Raw genomic sequence first — 19,522 nt, forward strand, 5'->3', positions numbered from 1 at the left:
CGAGGGGTGAATCGATTAGCTTGGGACCGAAGATAGTACCAGAGCTGAGCCAAAAAGTTGAGCACGTTTCTTCGGGACCTTCTTGTCTTAGAGTTACCTCTATGATATTACATCAATGAATGTAATTTTGTTCGCAAAATCGATGTACATCGTACAACCAACAATCAATACGAAACTAACGATTTTAAATTGGCTCACCACTTTAGTAGCCTATTGGTCCCAAGCAAACGATTAACGTACCCTATTCTAGTTGAAATTCTATTACTACACTACGTTTGTTTTGATTCGCTATGAAAGTTTGACAGATAACATCAGGGGTGTGTGGATTCATGCAGAACATGCAGGGGTGAGTGAAATAGCTTGGGACTGCTTGGGACCGTTGTTCTGGTACTGAGTGAGCCAAAAATAATAATGATTTTCTTCGGGACCCAGCGGTCTTAGAGTTACCTCTATGGTACAACCATAGAGGTAACTCTAAGACTAGAAGGTCCCAAATAACGTGCTCAACTTTTTGGCTCAGCTCTGGTACTCTCTTCGGTCCCAAGCTATCGATTCACCCCTCGAAACAAAGGAAAAACCAATAACCCCTCATTTTATCTGTCAAACTTTCATAGAGAATCAAAACAAACATTGCGTAGTACTAGAATTTCGAATAGAATGGGGTGCGTTAATCGTTTGCTTGGGACCAATAGGCTAGTCAAGTAGTGGGCCAATTTAAAATCGTTAGTTTCGTGTTGATTGTTGGTACAACGTTATATTACACAACCGATGGATTGACCTTGTTGCAGCAGTTTGGATGTAATATTCAACAACTTTTTTTTCTGTCTAGTAAGTGGCTATCCTAAAGTCCATCAAGCAAGACCGCACCCCAGAAAACTGCTTTCTCCAGTCAATGAGGGCATCTATGCCGAGGCAGCAACGTCGTCCAACAAGAAAATGCAATTGGCCATCATCAGGCAGGTTCAAAGTTCGTTGGGATGACTTGGAAAACGCTAATAAAAAGCTGCCTGAAAAATTATGAATTTAGAGGGTATCAAAACTGATAATACTTTATGTATACTTACCAACTTCTCTACCGACCAACATGTGTTACAATTCACCATTTAGAATTTCTGGAAATTACTTACTCACCAAAACAAAACATATCTACTCAGAATTTTAAAAACCTTATATTTGACGCAAGAATGAGTTGGATCTACTCAGTCACTGGATAGACTCAAAATAGCGTGTAGCCAATCGGTCCCACAGACAAAGAACAAAAATTGTTGCAATAAAAATAATGCATTCTCAAATTTAAAGTTTCCCAAAATCGGTAGTTTCAACTAAGAAAACATTCAACATAAAAATCGTGCTTTGGATTGAAAGTGTTTCTTCCACTTTTCACTCATAAATTTAAAAATGTCAAAATACATCTTCATAACGATGTTTTCACTGGCAGCACGCAACCCTTTTTTGCCGCCTTTGCTGCTAAAACCAAAACAACATTTCTGATTTAAACGACTAGTGGAAACAGCCATCTGAAAATCATATAAGTTTGCACTATGAGAAAATTTAGTAAAATATACCTGTTTTCATTATGAATGTTGGTCACTAAAATATCACTGATACGAATTTTGTTCATTTAAAACAAAAATATAAATGTTTATACTCTAAACATATGAATTATTCGAGGGGGATGACTCTATCTACGATGCAGAAATGAAAGAAGATTTTTCGAAGATTGATTCGCTAGTGTGAGATTTGTTGAGCATCTAAACTTGAAATTTAGATGTGTTGCCCCCTTCGGAATTATTCAAAGTAAATTGAAAGCATGTTTAATTTTAGTTTAGTTTTAATTTATGTTTGAATAAAATTCAAAAGCATGTTTATTTCAACAATATCAGATTTGGGTAAACGGTTTTTAGCGTGTCATGCCTTTTTATTTCCTTCTTGTTACATTCGGAAAAAGTTGCCCCAGCTTCGCTCAACCTCAACAGAAAACGGCCATCCATTCCGAATCCATTCCGGATCCTCCTCCGACACCAAACATAGAAAGAAACCGGTATGAGTTCCAGTGGCAGAAACCGAGGCAGAAACGGCAAAACGACGTTAACAACACAAATTTGCACCGGTTCCACTGAACTGGAACCCCCGGACACCCACCCCAACGGGTTATCGCATCCCGGACCAGGACCCCAATACCCACAGCTCACCCTTAATCGCACCCGAAACATGAACAGGAATTAAGATGCCCTCCCGAAGATCTTTTTTTTTTTTCATTTCTTTGCAAACCGTTTTATTTTTTTTATTTACCCTGCACTCAACTACTAAAATAATTTCAAAATATGTATGTATGCTTCTCATGTTTAAAATAAACATATTTATTATTGTTCGCATCGCTTTCAAACCAAAGAAAAATAAATACGTTTATTTTCAACACGAATATTTTTGAAATAAACGTAACATTATTTTTGTTTTAAACATTGATTTCACATGATTGGTATACGTTTGAAATCAACCTAGTTTATGTTTGTGGCCAGAACAAACTGAGTTTACGTTTAAATTTACCTCAAATATTTTTGTTTCGACCATAGTTTTTTCTGCGTGATATATCTTATAAGATAATTATGTTTATTTTATTGGAGTTGCTTTTAACGATTTTTGACGTTTGTTGATATGTCGCGTGTAAACAGACATGTAGAAACTATTGAACAGTCATTTAACTTTGCAGTAAAGGGTGATACGGTCAAAATTTGGTCAAGGGAAAACGCGTGTAAATCGGTGAAATCGTTTATTTAAAAAATCAAATTAAATTTCTTTTTCAAGTTCAATTAGTATAAAATTCAGGAAAAATATTCAGTTAGGCTACCCCTGCCATCAGATTTTGTACAGCCACCTTGTCCACCTTCTTCGCCGCAGAAAGCCAGTTTGCCTTGAACTGCTGCTCGCCCTTAGCAGTTTTTTTGGTCTTCTTTAGGTTCCGCTTGACAATAGCCCAGTATTTCTCAATTGGGCGGAGCTCTGGCGTGTTGGGAGGGTTCTTGTCCTTGGGAACCACCTGCACGTTGTTGGCGGCGTACCACTCCATGGCCTTTTTACCGTAATGGCAAGATGCCAAATCCGGCCAAAACAGTACGGAACAACCGTGTTTCTTCAGGAAAGGCAGCAGACGTTTATTCAAACACTCTTACACGTAAATTTCTTGGTTGACAGTCCCGGAAGCTATGAAAATGCTGCTTTTCAAGCCACAGGTACAGATGGCTTGCGAAACCAGATATTTCTTTGCGAACTTTGACAGTTTCATGTGCTTGAAAACATCTGCTACCTTTCCCCTTCCTTTTGCCGTATAAAACTCCTGTCCCGGAAGCTGCTTGTAGTCGACTTTGACGTAGGTTTCGTCGTCGATTACCACGCAGTCAAACTTCGTCAGCATCGTCGTGTACAGCCTCCGGGATCGCGCTTTGGCCGTCGTATTTTGTTTATCATCGCGATTTGGAGTCACTACCTTCTTGTAAGTCGATAGTCCGGCTCGTTTTTTGGCTCGATGCACGGTTGTAGACGATACACCCAGCTTATTTGTGGCATCTCGGAGAGAGAGAGGTTAGGGTTTCGCTTGAAACTACCGGCAACTCTCTTTGTCGTCTCAGCGGCTTCCGGTTTTCGATTTCCCCCCGATCCAGACTTCCTGGCTGTCGACAAACGTTCCCCAAACACTTTAATTACATTTGTAACGGTTGATTTGGCAACTTTTAGCGATTTTGCCAACTTTGCGTGCGAGTAGCTCGGATTTTCGCGATGCGCGAGCAAAATTTTGATACGCTGCTCTTCTTGCTTGGACGGCATTTTGACAACTGAAGAGTGAATTCCAAAATCAAAATAGGAGCAACATTCTACACACACACACCTTCAAAATGAGGGGTGTTCAGGTTTTTTAAATGCAAAATTGAAAGAAATACGTCAAGTTGATATTGACCAAATTTTGACCGTATCACCCTTTATAGGAAAACATGTATATCTCATTATAATAGTTTTCTTTGATTTTTGTCGTTTAAAGATTGTAAACAGATCTATCTCAATCATTATATAGTCAAATAGATTTGCCTTTTAAGAAATCCAACAGCAAACATTTGTTTTGGCATGGTTTTCTGGGATGAATATCGCTCCCAATAAAATACATCTTACATGATTGTTCTTCATAAATTATTGAAACAATTTTCAACGATGTTATCGTACACTCATTAAAATAATTAGTCGAACTAAATATAGCTAACAACAATGATACTGTTTTGAATAAACCTTGTTTGTTATTGTTTCATAAGATAAGGGGTTCCAGAAAAGAATGTATTGAGATTGAAAAAAAATATTCTATTGCAATATTTACCTTGCTAAGATTCTAATTGTAAACCTTCTACACACACTTAGAAATTATCGCCGGCTTCGGTAATTTTTACCGAAATCTGAACAGCTACAACACTACTACCACAGACAAACAGACATAACACTCGCAAGTTGTTCATCGAACAAGCATTTAACGGTCAATTTAAAAGTATCGTAGTTGGTAGTACCGCCACCTGTGGCGCGCATAGTCAATTCCCTTGCGTTTGACGTTTACACACTACCGCCATCTGTTCAGCGTACTACCCACCACAGTGTACTCAACAGATGGCGGTAATGTTTTTGCAACGATGTTTTACAGTGAGAAATATTCAATGTGTTATGTCTGTTTGTCTGTGCTACTACCAACAATCAATACGAAACTAACGATTTTAAATTGGCTCACTACTTGACTAGCCTATTGGTCTCAAGCAAACGATTAACGTATCCCATTGTAGTCAAAATTCTAGTACTACGCAATGTTTGTTTTGATTCGCTATGAAAGTTTGACAGATAAAATGAGGGGTTATTGATTTTTTCCCATGGTGGGTATATAAATGGTTTTTTTTTTTTTTTTTCCTTTGGTTTGTTTTTTCCGTCGATCTTGTTTTCCGTGCTGAGCACTAATGCTACCGACGTGCCAGGAAGGCAGCTCCCACACCTGGACCCTACCTATCGACCCATCAACTCATGAACCGGGGACCAACGGCTTTACTTCCCATCCGAAGGAAGGCGTGATCAGAGATGTTATGCCTCAGAACATCCCGGCGGCGCCGACTGGGATTGAACCCAGGCCTGTTGGGGTGAGAGGTAATCACGCTTACCACTACACCACCAGCGCCGTTGTATATAAATGGTGATACCAACAATCAATACGAAACTAACGATTTTAAATTGACTCACCACTTTAGTAGCCTATTGGTCCCAAGCAAACGATTAACGTACCCTATTCTAGTTGAAATTCTATTACTACACTATGTTTGTTTTGATTCGCTATGAAAGTTTGACAGATAACATCAGGGGTGTGTGGATTCATGCAGAACATGCAGGGGTGAGTGAAGTAGCTTGGGACTGCTTGGGACCGTTGTTCTGGTACTGAGTGAGCCAAAAATAATAATGATTTTCTTCGGGACCCAGTGGTCTTAGAGTTACCTCTATGATTGTACCACATGGCAACACTACTACCAACAATCAATCCACTAACGATTTTAAATTGGCTCACTACTTGACTAGCCTATTGGTCCCAAGCAAACGATTAACGTACCCAATTCTAGTCAAAATTCTACTACTACACAATGTTTGTTTTGAATCGCTATGAAAGTTTGACAGATAAAATGAGGGGTGAGTGGATTTTCCTATGTTTCGAGGGGTGAATGGATTAGCTTGGGACCGAAGAGAGTACCAGAGCTGAGCCAAAAAGTTGAGCACGTTATTTTGGGATCTTCTAGTCTTAGAGTTACCTCTATGCTACTACCATAGAAGTAACTCTAAGACCAGAAGGTCCCGAAGAAACGAGCTCAACTTTATGGCTCAGCTCTGGTACTATCTTCGGTCCCAAGCTCGGTCCCAAGCTAATCAATGCACCCCTCGAAACATAGGAAAATCCTAGAACCCCTCATTTTATCTGTCAAACTTTCATAGCGAATCAAAACAAACATAGTGTAGTACTAGAATTTCAACTAGAATAGGGTACGTAAATCGATTTACTTGGTCAAGTATTGAGCAAATTAATCATGTTTTGTTGTTTTTGACATCATCCACATCCAGAAGGCCAGTCACTTTCGAATGTATGGGAATGATAGGAAACCATTTGCAAATGCATGAAAATTTTCAGTTTTTATTCATTATCATCTTTATGGGCAGTTTTAGATGCACAAAAATTGCATGGGTACATTACTATGGTGATAAGTTAAACACTCGTTTATTTGATGCCTTCTGTGAAAGCATGTTTAGTCACAAATCGTGGATTTTCTGATATTCTCCATACTGCAAAAATGATTTTCCTACCACTTAATAGGCGACATATCTCGGATCTTCAGTATAGCTACTACTCAAATCATATAATTAATTTAAAATCGTTAGATTCCACCGGTTGCTAAAACTGCTGGATGAAGTGGTCTATTATTGTTAATCGAGTTCCCACCTTTAAAATAGTCTCTACTCATCTTGGACGCTCAGACCGATCGCCTAATGCAACTGGAAATGTTTCATAATCACCAAAATGCCAAAAATCACGTCCGATAAACTACTCGAATATTGCTGACAGCTGGTCCGATTTGTAAACAAGCATCCATGGAACTGCAGATGCGACAGAAATCGTTCAGGAACGTCGCAGAAAACATTCAAGTTATTTTTATTTGCTCAAAAATCATTTAAATCCGCGAAAAACTGTGGTTTTTCAAAAAGTGACAATGGCCGACGAAGAGTACGAACGCTTTGAGATAACCGACTACGACCTGGACAACGAATTCAATCCGAACCGGCGCAACCGACGGCCGACCAAGCAGCAGCAAATTTACGGCATCTGGGCGGATGACGATTCGGAAAATGAGGCCGCCGAAGAAGGTTCGTCTCGGCGCGGTCGTGGCCGTATGGGCAAGAAACCAAAGGACTATACCGCTCCGATTGGGTTCGTTGCCGGAGGAATTCAGCAGGCCGGTAAGAAGAAGGAAGAGAAAAGGGAAAGCGATGAGGAGGAGGATGATGAGGACGATGAAAATCGAGCACGGCTTGGGGGGGCTCCGAGCGGAACCAGTTCCGAGTCGGAGTCGGAAGTGGCTGCGAAGGCAAACGACTTTCGGTCGATGGCAGGATTTCGGAAGGCCCAGCCGGCGAGGAGCGGAGGTCCAGCTCTTTCGAAGGGAGTCGGTGGTTGGGAGCAGCATACGAAGGGTATCGGAGCGAAGCTTCTACTGCAGATGGGTTATCAACCGGGGAAAGGTTTGGGTAAGGATTTGCAAGGTATAGCCGCTCCGATTCAGGCACATTTGAGGAAGGGTCGTGGCGCAATCGGGGCCTATGGACCGGAGAAGAAGACGGTAGTGATGGATCAGAAACTGAAGAAGGAAAAGGAAGAGACGAAGGAAATTAAGGAAAAGGATCCCGGTCAGCAGTGGAGGAAGGACAAGCACAAAGGGAGGTACTTTTACAAAAGCGTTGAGGACGTTATCGAGAAGGGGAAAAGGACGTACACGCTCTTCGAAAAGAACTCGAAGCTGAGTAATGTTAAGGTCATTGATATGACCGGGCCTGAGAGTAGGGTCCTTAGTGGTTATCATGCTTTGAGCCAGGCGAAGGTAGCCGACGAAGATCTGTATGATTCAAAAGCTACTAAGGAGACCACTAATTTTGCGCTTCCGGAGTTGATGCATAACTTAAATCTGATCGTGGAGTACTGTGAGCAAGATATTATTGCAATTGACAAGCAAAAGTGCGAAGCTCAAGATCGGGAAGAGCAGTTGGAACTGGAGAAGGAGAACCTGATAAAAATCACTCAGCTGGAGGAGGACTACATTCATACCCTGGAGGGAGCTTTGGATTTGGTAAAGGCTCTGGTCGAGCCCGAGAGTGGTTCCGTTTCTTTGGAAGAATGCGAGCGGATTTTTATCCGTATTCAAACCGGATTCCCATCGGAATATAAGGAATTTGGATTGGCTGACTTGGCCCCGGGGGTAGTTGCACCGATGATAGCGGCTCGACTCAAAGAATGGAATCCCTTCGTCGATCCTACCCTCCATCTGGATTTATTCAAACGTTGGCGATCGATATTGGGATGTTCCGACACCGAGAAACGCAATCTGCTGGATCCCTATTCCGGACTTGTTTGGTCCGGTGTAATTCCCAGCATCCGATCGGCTGCCACCACTTGGGATCCAAGACTACATCAACCGATGATTGCTTTGCTGGACGCGTGGGCACCGTTGTTACCTTCGTGGATCCTGGACAACATCTTAGAACAAATTGTCATGAGCAAACTGACTTCAGCCGTTGGCGATTGGGACCCTCTGACGGACACCATTCCAATACACATCTGGATTCAACCGTGGGCTGGAATACTCGGTTCAAAGATGGAAGTGAGCATCTATCCGACGATACGGGAGAAGCTCAGCAAGGCCCTGAAGGCATGGAATCCGGAAGATCGATCGGCGAGGGCGATGATTACTCCGTGGAAGGGTGTAATGGCCGAGGAGGATTTGCAAGCGTTCCTCACGAAGAACATCATCCCCAAGCTGGAACTGCGGCTAACCGAACTGGTGATCAATCCACTGCAGCAAGATTTGGGTAAGTCCGATCAAACAAGGGTGAATGTGTTAAAATGTAATTTATTTGTTGTTTCAGAAATCTTCAACCAAGTCTGGGAATGGAGCGAGCTTATTTCCACCATTTATATGGCATCCATCTTGGACAAGTTCTTCTTCCCCAAGTGGATTCAAACGCTGGTGCTGTGGCTGAACCAATCGCCCAATTTCGATCAGGTCACCCGTTGGTACCAGGGCTGGAAGTCCCAATTCACCGAGGACATTATCCGCCAAACGAACATCAAGGAAAGCTTCCGCAAAGCGCTGGAACTGATGCAGCGTTCGATCGGCATAACGTCGTCGTCCGCGTCATCGTCGGCAACGGTGGAACCGATGGATACGATACCTCCGCCACCGAAACCGCCCTCGCTTATGGAAGTTCACGTGGATGTTCCGCCGACGTTGGAATTCAAGGAGCTGGTATCGCAGAAATGCGCCGAACGGGGAATCATCTTTGCGCCGATGCCCGGCCGGAGAGAGATGGGAAAGCAGGTCTACCGAGTTGGGAAGCTGTTTTGCTACATCGACCGCTCGGTTTGCATCGTCAGCTTGGACGGGGGCGTCAATTGGACACCGATTTCGCTGTCGGCGCTGGTCGAACGGGCGGTAAGTGGGTAAAGTGCGTCGGTTTATTGATTTATGTGTAACATTTTGAACATGAAGAACTATGTCAAAGGACTTATAACGTAGACACAGTGTTGCTAAAATTTATTTCATACCACAATATCCTTGCAACCGTATTCATCCCTGGGCACTGGTAAAACCTTGAGGTTGTTGGATTAGGCTACCAGGTCCCAGGTCCCAGGGCTGGTCTGGATCTTTACCTCATTGGAAAGATGCACACTAGTGTTACCAGATCAGATATAATGTGGACCAACAATGCTTTTAAAATAAGCGGGATTTACTTTTTACTCTGAACTGATTATTGATGGTTAAGTACAGCATTTGTTAATAGTAAGAATGTTGCATTTAATTTAAAAGATTCAGTATTGTTGTCCTCTTACGGGCCAGCAATCTTTTGGGAAGCATTACCACACAGATTCTACACTGGGTTTGGAATTTATGACTGGGTGGCGATTTTGCTTTTATATTTCTAGAACAACCTACTTTGAAGAAACGTGCCGAAAGTTGATCGAAAGTTGCCGAAGAAGCGATAGAGGCCGTTGAAGAACCAAGGATGCTGGTGGAACGAAAGCACTAACAGCTTCAAAGTGCTAGATCATGGAACGATATGTAGAAGTTGGTGTACCCTCAAGAATACCAACAACAACATTGTAATGTACATAGTCACAAATGTACATAAACAGGTAGTTTCTTACTAACTTTATTAATCTTATTGTACATATAATGTATTCGAACTAGCCAATTTAAGTTTCAGCTATTTATGTTCCGGCATCATCATCCCTCCCCCCCCCGACTTTTCCCCTGTGGCAGCTAATTCACGAATGGCGATTTGGGTGATTTGCCGAAATGTTGCCCTAGCGGTGACGTTACTGCAGCTCACCCTGTTGCACATTCGTGAATTACACAGAACTTATTTAACCTACTGTTAAAGATGCTGTGATGCCAACTCCCTTTCTACTGGTATAGCATGGATGGTGCCTAAACACACCAGATACCTGTCCCTTGACCCCCTTCTATACTACAAAATGAAATGAAATGAAAATGACAATATCCTTGCAACCGTATTCATGTGAATCGTTATCAACAATTTATGTTACTATCACAGAGAAGCAGACATACCACTCACAAGTTGTTCATCCAACAAGTATTTAACGGCACCGACGCCTGTGTCGGCATAGTCAATTTCCTTGCGTTTGACGATTACACCCTACCGCCATCTGTTCCACAGATGGCGGTAATGATTTATCGACGATGTTTTACAGTGAGAAATATTCGTCTGTTTGTCTGTGTTACTACTATGAGCCAGCGTCATTGTTTTATACTGTTCTGGGTACTACTATTAATAAGGGATTCCCGTCTCTTGCAATAATTTTCTGACGCAATTCACGCCAATGTGTTTTTGCTTTGGCATCAACGTCTTATTTACGACATCGGAAGTTGTTTTTTCATCGTTCGGTTGGAATAAAGAGAGGCGCGGCAGTCAAGTTGTTTGTCATAGTCTATCATTCTAGCTGTTAGGATTGAAAAGTGTTTTTACAAACAAGTTGCATCGCTTTCTAATTCAAACTCTATGACTCGTAGAGCTTGATTTAGAAACAGATGTAACGTGTTTGTGAGACACTTTTAAACCCTAACAGCTAGAATCATGGACAATTTTAGGAAGTTGATCTTTTTTTTAAGGTACCTACTTCTGATTCGTACTTTTGTAAATTACCAGGCGTTCTCCATCGAATTAAAGCAATACACTTAGGCTGATGCAAATTTTTATTTTTATTTATGTCACCCCCCCCCCCTTTCAAAATGTCAAAATATTGAGGGGGCAAAAAAAAATGGTTTAAGTATTTTGACGAAAACTGTCCTAGTTTTGGTTTGCCGTGTTGAAAAAATTCGACTGTTGAGTTGTTTTGGTTTGCCGTGTTTTACGCTAAACTGCCCGTTTTTATCGTTTACCCGTCATCAACAGCAACCGTGAGTAAAAATGACGTTTTCGTTATGTCAATGCACGAAAATTCGCAGGACGCTTCTCTCACGCATAAGTGCTGTCGTTTTTAGGTGGTTTCTTTTCGCTATCTCTTTTACTCTGAAGCAAAATGAGAGGTTAGACACGGTGCACTGATCTATAGTAAGCACTCCGCTGCATTTTGCTTTGATAAACGCAGTAAAAAAGTGTACTCTTTCGGACCAAATTGCTTCGTAGATCAAAAGTTGTGTTTCAGTGCAATCTTCGTTCACAAATGATATTGCGTGCCCGTGTATCACAATATGGTAAGCTGTGTGTACTTTTTATAGCCTAAAAACTGACATCAATGTTTCTTTCTAGGAAAAAAAGCTCCCGATGGCCATCCGGATCGAAAGAGACGGGAAATTGGTCAATCAATCGATCGTTTCGACCACGGCAGATAAATCTTTCTCCGACTTGATCAGTCAGGTGATGGGGTCTGTCGAAATTGAAACTATCTACGCCGGATCAAAGTCACTGGAAAAGGAACATCTCTTCGAACTTTCACTGACTACCACAATTGATGATGCTATTCTTGCTATTGGCTCTTGCACAAAAGTACTGTGCATCTTAAAATCCATGATCCCTCTTGTGAAGAAGCCACTTCCTAGTGCTTTTGATACGTTGATGAACAATGCATCCATCCTCAAACGTCCGGATAAACGATCGGAAAATCGTGGTCAAGACGGTATTTATAACCACACAGTTGATTATCTTCAGGATCTGGACTTGGGATTCCGAACGTTCCAAAGGGTTGAAATGGAACTTTTTATGTCCACCGTAGTTTCGGTACTTTGGTACCTCGACGGCCATTGGGAAAAGTTTTCGTCAGCGCCAGGTGTATCAAAAATGCCACAGAGGCTGCATTTTGCTCCTGAAAATCAAGACACATTTCGGAAGCTGCATCATGGAGATCAAAAAAAGAAAACTTTACCGCGGCTCAAGAAACTTGACTTGATTGAGCACTTCAACAAACTTGAGTTCCTTTCTTCAAAATCATTCATCCAGGCAGCAGCATGGAGATCAGTTTTAGATGACGTGTGTCAACTGAAAGTTTGTATCGCAGAATATATTGCCCATATCAATCGGGCGGAAGTACGTGGGAAAGCGGAAGAGGAAACAATTTCTCATCGGGATAATCGTTCGCTTAAGAAGGTACCCGCGAAACCGGACCGGAAAAACATGAGCAAGATTCTTTACGCAGCGCTGGAAACGGAACTAGAGTCGGCACCCCCTTACGTTGAGCATAACGTAGTTTTTTTTGCACCTACCGAACGTCGCGCTAAATACAACTATATTGCTGGCTTAGCGTTTGAGTTCACCATCTACGTTTATCGATCCTTCAAACCTAGCGCAACGTTTGTATGGAAATCCCCAGACGACGATCAAACTGCTCTGGCAAACACGATCGCTCGCATCGAGAAAAATATTGAAGAACGTGTTAAACACGACAAAGCTGTACACATGAACAACTTGTTCGGCAATACAGCACAATGGTCCATGGATAACGTCAGTAAGCTGATATCGTTTATAGCAGGGTAGTTTGTACTATCAGACTGTAACATGTTAATGTTTTTTTACCTTTATGCTTCATGCTTTGTTATTTTTAGATGATGATCATCTCTCGCAGGACGACACAGATGATACTGTGGCTGAATTTAAACTTTTATTGGACGAAGGGTATGAGCTCTCTGATGCTTTGACATTGGTCGAACAGGCTCAAGAGTCGAAAGCAGAAAAATTTGAGCTTTTCTGGAAAGCGGTGGAAAACGTGCTAGCTGAAAACGATTACACCGTTGCTGACGAACGACGTAACGGAGAAACAACTTGGATATCACCATTGTGTGTTCCTCTACGTGATTTGATGTCACAATGTGAGAGAAGAATGGAAGAGCTTTTCCCGGATTCCGACAACAATTTTATTCCATCGTATGAATATTTTCGAATCCAGTTTGTTCCTCGAAACAGCAAATCAGTAGTAGGGAGCAGTTATTATGGTCGATTCAACGTGAAGTTTGGATTGCAAAAACGAACACTACACAAAGCTCATGTAGATCAACATTACGGTGCTAAGCAATTCAAGTTTTTGAAAGTTATGGCGGGTAATATCTTTTAAATATCTGTTAAATTTTTATTACTTAATCTTATCATTAACGCAGGCATCTTTTCGGATCATTCGCTAGTACACTTCTTAGACGACAAAGCGTCCATTCCTGTGGGGTTTACTGGTGCACCAGTAAGTGCGACGCGTCGTCAGCGGCACGTATTGATGACTGGCTTAGATGGACGTGGTTTAAATGCCATGGATCATGATAATATCCCCCAACATATCGTACCATCAGTTTCCATAAAACTTATACCACCGAAGGATGTATCAGTATCATGGTATAAGGGGAAGCCCCTTATCATTTTGAAGGATGCCATTTTCGAAGCTTCCAATGCTTTTAGGCATGCCGCAGAATTGATTAAGCATACGGATGAGGACGTTGATGACCGACCAATGATGTTTATCGGCACCGATGGTGGTCCGGATCACAACGTCACAAGTATTCAAGTGATCTTAAGCTATTTAGCTTTATTCTTCGAATTGGATCATGATTTTTTGTGTGCAGTTCGAACTCCTCCCAATTTTTCGGTCATCAACCCAGCGGAACGTTTTATGAGCGTTGCTAACATTGCTTTGATGGGTGTCTCTTTGGCCAGAAACCATCTAGGTCAAAATGAACCAAAAGTACGGTCTCTGTTGTCCAAAAAGCAATGGAGAGATGCACAAAGCAAGCATCCTAATATCGACTACCGTCAGATGGCGCTGGACGGAACCAAAGATGCGAGGGAACTTTTGACAAAACGTTTTGAGGCATTAGTGTACAAAGGTGAAAATGTTGTGGTTGGTGATGCGGCCACGGATCAAGAGATCGATCGTTTGAAGCGAAAAATATCAGACGTCTGGCCCGAGATAGACATGGACAAAAAGCTAACCAAAGCGGATGTACTAAAAGTTAATTCTGCGAAGGACTTTTTTGAAAAGCACGTACGGTGCACTACTTATGCAATGCAGGTGAAGAAATGCAAGGACGTAAATTGTAAAGCTCATGCGCCAGTAAGGCTGGATGAAGCGACTTTCGACAGGATTGCGTGGCTTCCAACACCGGCGGTGATCGGAGATAAGTTTGCCGAATTCCATTCGCAGGGTGGCCAGCAAACCGGGAAAACCGGGAATACCGGGAAATATCCGGGAATTTGAAAAGTAACCGGGAAAACCGGGAAAAACCCGGGAATTCAGTGAGAGAACCGGGAAAAATAGGAACAAATTTTAACAATAGAATTTCAGAATAAACCATTAAAACAGAGTAATCCTTTACCAAATGAATGTCTTGCTCTATTTGCTGCATAATTTTCTTCAGTTTCCCGTCTTATTGTTTTTAGAATTTAATCACTCAGCAATATTGCAAATTGATATTTGTCGTTTCAATTTCAGATGTAAAGTGCTTGGTCCTTAAACGAAAATATTGAATTTACGGTTTAGCGACTATCCCACCAGTGCCCTTAAATTTTTGCAAATTTTCTCACACACACGTCTCTTACCGATGATATGTGCTTACCTCTCAGTATGTTCAACTTTCTCATTGAAAATATTGAAGATGCTGGACTTAGTAAAAACCGAATCTGAATTATTCTTTTGCACGGTTTAATTTTTTCGTTGTTCTAAATTCTCACGATTTGAATTCCTGAATTAACTTGGAATTCTGCTCTGAATTATCTTGAAATTGTTCTGAAATAAGCCAGAAAACACCCCGCGTAATAGTTACCAGTGAATTCTTCTTAGAATTTCCTTGCAACTCCTTCTAATAATTTAATTGGAATCCTTCTTAAAATACGCCTTTTTAATAGAAACTAAACGATCGATTCAACCTCTGGTGGTAAATAGGAGGACGTTAAAAAGAGTGTTGTGAGCAGAAATGTTTGTCGTGAGACATAGGAAGCGGAACACTTTTTTACTTTTCCTGATAAATTGATTCATCTGAGACGCTCCAAAACTTTATTTACAGTTTAAATATTTAATTCTGTATCGTTTTTGCAAGGATCCTGCTAGTGTCCAGGAATATTTTTGGTGGGAAAAATGGAAAACTATAAAAGTGCCTTAGTGGTTATTATATTCTGGATTTGTATATGAATAGTTCAAGTGCAAATCAGTTCAGATCTGTGAAAAATCGTAAAATATGGCAACTACTGATGGAAGTGAAGTTGGCAAGATGTTGAATGAAAAATGCTCTAATTTGTGTTGTGAAAAATCCTCATTCTGATGTAAATAAATGGTTTGGCTGACGTTTCCTCTCGAATTCGCTTGGCGCACTCTACATTGGTAGTGCATTTAAAAGACCTATTCTCTTGAGCCTATCTGGACATTTCGATTCCTTTGAAAATCTTTTAACTCTATTCAAAACAGCAGAACTCTTTCGAAAGAATTTTTTTCTAATTATCAGCAATTTTTTTGCAATCAATTTTGTTGGAGTTCTGTGATGAATCTTTCGCACTAGGGTTGAAACTTTGAACTCTGTTTCTTGTTGAATTCTGATCATAATTCTCTTGGAATACTTCTTAACATTCATCTGTCATTTTCCTCACGATCCCCATACAAATCTCCTCAATATCACTTAAGAATTTTCCGCAAAGTTGTGTTTTTCACAACTCCTTTTTAAATCTTCTAAAATTACCTAACAATTTTATTTAGAACATGCATTCTTCTCCAAAGAAATCCCTCCAAATACATCTAAAAATTTCTAAGGATTTCATGTCAGAATAATTCTGGTATTCTGCTCAGAACTTCTCATTCGAAAGCTGTGTGGGAATCCTTCTCTATATTTGTTTGAAATCAACACTTTGAATTCTTTTAAATTTTACTAAAAACTCCAGGGTTTGTCCACTAGATTCTATAGATTGTTCTGTAATTTGTTATAACCCTTAAAATGCCCCTTCAAATCTGTGATCTTGATTTTTTTTCAAAATCTCACATTTTAATTATTTTTCTCCAAATCTTGTACCACAAAGGTTATTATTAATCACAGATTTTGAAAAAAAAATTCAAGTTTCAAACTCTATTCAAATTTAAAGCCCCACGATCTTGGGAATCTTCTTAAATCACATTTATCCCTTCAGTAAATTCCTCTCAGCACGTTTTTAAAAATGCGTTCAATTTCGTTTTTTTTTGTTGAATATTAACAACCGGGAATTTTTTAAGATTTAAACCGGGAAAACTGGGAAAAAACCGGGAATTTCAAAATGAAAATTCACTGGCCACCCTGCATTCGGTTTATGGACAAGAACCAACTGATGCAGATGTTCCTAGTAAGAATGCAGCCCGGCAAGACCAAGTCAATGATCTTCCGAAAGCACCGTTTCCATTGGCACACACTAGAGCACGAATGATCGTATTCTGCACTGAATGCAACTTTCCACGTTTGCTGTATTCAAAATACGCGCTTGATAGAGAAACGCTCTCAAAGCTAGAGAATTTCTTTGAAGAAAAGCTTTATGTATGCGGCTCTAGTTTGGACTCGTTCCCAGAAGTGTTTCAAAATCCAAAACTGGTTTGTCACGATGCAGTTTCACTTCACTACTACCAAACAGGGCCATCTCTTCCAGGATATTATGATTTATGCGCTGAATGCGCTGATCAGAACACTGTTACTTCCGACAGTAAAGTTTTGTTGTGCAAAGTTTGCTACGAGAAGAAGAACTGTGGATCAGCTACCGTTACTCGTCGAGCTAGGGGCAGACCGAAGAAGGTGTAAATAAATGGTTACTTCAGATGTGCTTTTCATTTCGGTTTCGAAAAATAAAAATAAAATTTGACGTATTTTTTTTTGTCCCTCTTTATTTTTTTTTGCCCTCCCCCCCCTCGACCAATTTGAAAGATGTCGGACATAAAACAAATTTAATATTTGCATCAGCCTTATTATAATTCCAGGCCAAAAAGCGAAAAAGTTACCCGAAAAAAATTATTTTAATTAAACAACGAAATTACGATGATTTTTACTGTTAAATTATTGTTAAATTATTGTACGGGAGAAAAAATGGATTTCGATTTTTAACTATACAATGCTCAAACAACAAAAATTAGTGTGATGAGATCAAATTTGTTCGAGAAAAATCACTTTTTTATATTGTTAAGATGCTTAACAACCCCCCTTTTTTACTGTAAATTTCTCACAAAAACCATGATTTTCATTGTTGTGAACCATGAATTTCGTTGTGATTTTATGGTGATGGACAAAAATGTCCAATGTTTTGACAGTAAATAACATGGTTACAATGACAATGATTGGATTTTTTTTACGGGGTACCACCTCTTATAGCGATGACTATGTTTCCACCACCTTTGTCGGCTAAGATCAGCAAATGACGTTTGATAGAATTATTTACATCATCGTTTTGGATTATTTGCGTTATAGGTCTGAACCAATACCATACCTAAGTTACCAAAAGTTCCGCATTCAGCGATTAAAATCACTTTCAAGTTCCATAAAGTTCGATTAAAGTTCCGACCGAACCTTCAAGTTCCATAAACTTCAAATAAAGTTCCGACCGAACTTTCAAGTTCCATAAAGAATCGAATAAAGTCCTGAAAGAACTTTCAAGCCACATGAAGCAATCCGCACAAGTCTTTATTAGTAACAAAGTTTAATGTACGTAAATATGAAATGATCAGTGGCCGGAATAAATCATAATTCTTATATTTATGCAGTGCATCAACATTCCATAAAAAAATAATTAAAAAGTAATTTCCTGGATTCGAACCCGTGTATTTGGCATGCGATCTACGATTGCTAACCACTGCGCCACAAGTGTGTTGGAATACCATGCCGGCAAACACTTTTTTTTTTTTTTTTAACTCTTTATTTGTTCCAAATTCAAAATAAATTACATTTCATTTTAACCTAGGTGCTCCAGTTACTGCAGTAACGTACCAGCCTTAATTGTTATGATATATATCTAAGTGTTTTTACATTGTTCATGTCTTGGCAATTCAGTATTTTAAACAGGTTTTTTAACCTGCATGTCAGTATAACAATTGATATCTTAAAACTAAAAACTAAAACTAAATCTTATCTAAGTATAAAGGGAATTAATCGTTGCAATTGAGGATTGCAACGATTTTTGCCTGAAATTATTCATTATTTTGTTGGACATTTGTGCTAAAGTCTCAACATTCGAAATTCTATGTACTTCGGTTGTACTGTACCAGGGAGGCAACTTCAAAATCATTTTCAGAATTTTGTTCTGAATCCTTTGAAGTGCTTTTTTCCTGGTAGTGCAGCAACTAGACCATATTGGTACAGCGTAAAGCATGGCCGGTCTAAAAACTTGTTTAAATATTAGAAGTTTATTCGTCAGGCAAAGTTTGGATTTCCTGTTTATAAGAGGATACAAACATTTTATATATTTGTTACATTTGGCTTGAATGCCCTCAATGTGATCTTTAAAAGTTAATTTTTGGTCAAGTATTAATCCAAGATATTTCACTTGGTTTGACCAGGAAATTGGAACTCCGTTCATAGTGACTATGTGACTACTACTAGGTTTCAAAAACGAAGCTCTAGGCTTATGTGGAAATATTATAAGTTGAGTTTTGGAAGCGTTGGGAGAAATCTTCCATTTTTGTAAATAAGAAGAGAAAATATCTAAACTTTTCTGAAGTCTGCTGCAAATAACACGAAGACTTCTTCCTTTAGCGGAAATGCCTGTGTCATCAGCGAACAAAGATTTGTGGCAACCCTGAGGCAAATCAGGGAGGTCCGAAGTGAAAATGTTATACAATATAGGCCCAAGAATGCTACCCTGAGGAACTCCTGCCCTAACAGGTAGTCGATTAGATTTGGAATTTTGATAATTTACTTGAAGAGTTCTGTCAGTTAAATAATTTTGAACTAATTTCATAATATAAAGTGGAAAATTAAACTTTTTCAATTTAGCAATCAAACCTTCATGCCAAACACTGTCGAATGCTTTTTCTATGTCTAGAAGAGCAACTCCAGTTGAGTGGCCTTCAGATTTGTTTGAACGAATTAAATTGGTAACTCTTAAGAGTTGATGAGTAGTTGAATGCCCATGGCGAAATCCAAACTGCTCATCTGCAAAAATTGAGTTCGTATTGATGTGAAGCATCATTCTATTCAAAATTATCTTTTCAAAAAGTTTACTTATTGAAGAAAGCAAACTTATTGGACGGTAGCTAGAAGCTTCAGCT

At 40.0% G+C, this 19,522-nt stretch overlaps 1 protein-coding gene across 1 annotated transcript; it reads left to right on the top strand.

Moving 5' to 3' along the window:
• The first annotated feature begins 6,680 nt into the window (after positions 1-6,680).
• sip1 (septin interacting protein 1) lies at positions 6,681-9,338 on the top strand. The gene is made up of 2 exons (XM_065219758.1): positions 6,681-8,634; positions 8,692-9,338. The coding sequence occupies exons 1-2, from the start codon at positions 6,765-6,767 to the stop codon at positions 9,267-9,269; spliced, it is 2,448 nt and encodes an 815-aa protein (XP_065075830.1). The 5' UTR covers positions 6,681-6,764; the 3' UTR covers positions 9,270-9,338.
• The last annotated feature ends 10,184 nt before the right edge of the window (positions 9,339-19,522 follow it).

Source organism: Ochlerotatus camptorhynchus, unplaced genomic scaffold (genome assembly GCF_037179485.1).
Source record: "Ochlerotatus camptorhynchus isolate MF236.1 unplaced genomic scaffold, CSIRO-AGI_Acam_v1.1 ptg000111l, whole genome shotgun sequence".
In the NCBI taxonomy this organism is placed as follows: domain Eukaryota; kingdom Metazoa; phylum Arthropoda; class Insecta; order Diptera; family Culicidae; genus Ochlerotatus; species Ochlerotatus camptorhynchus.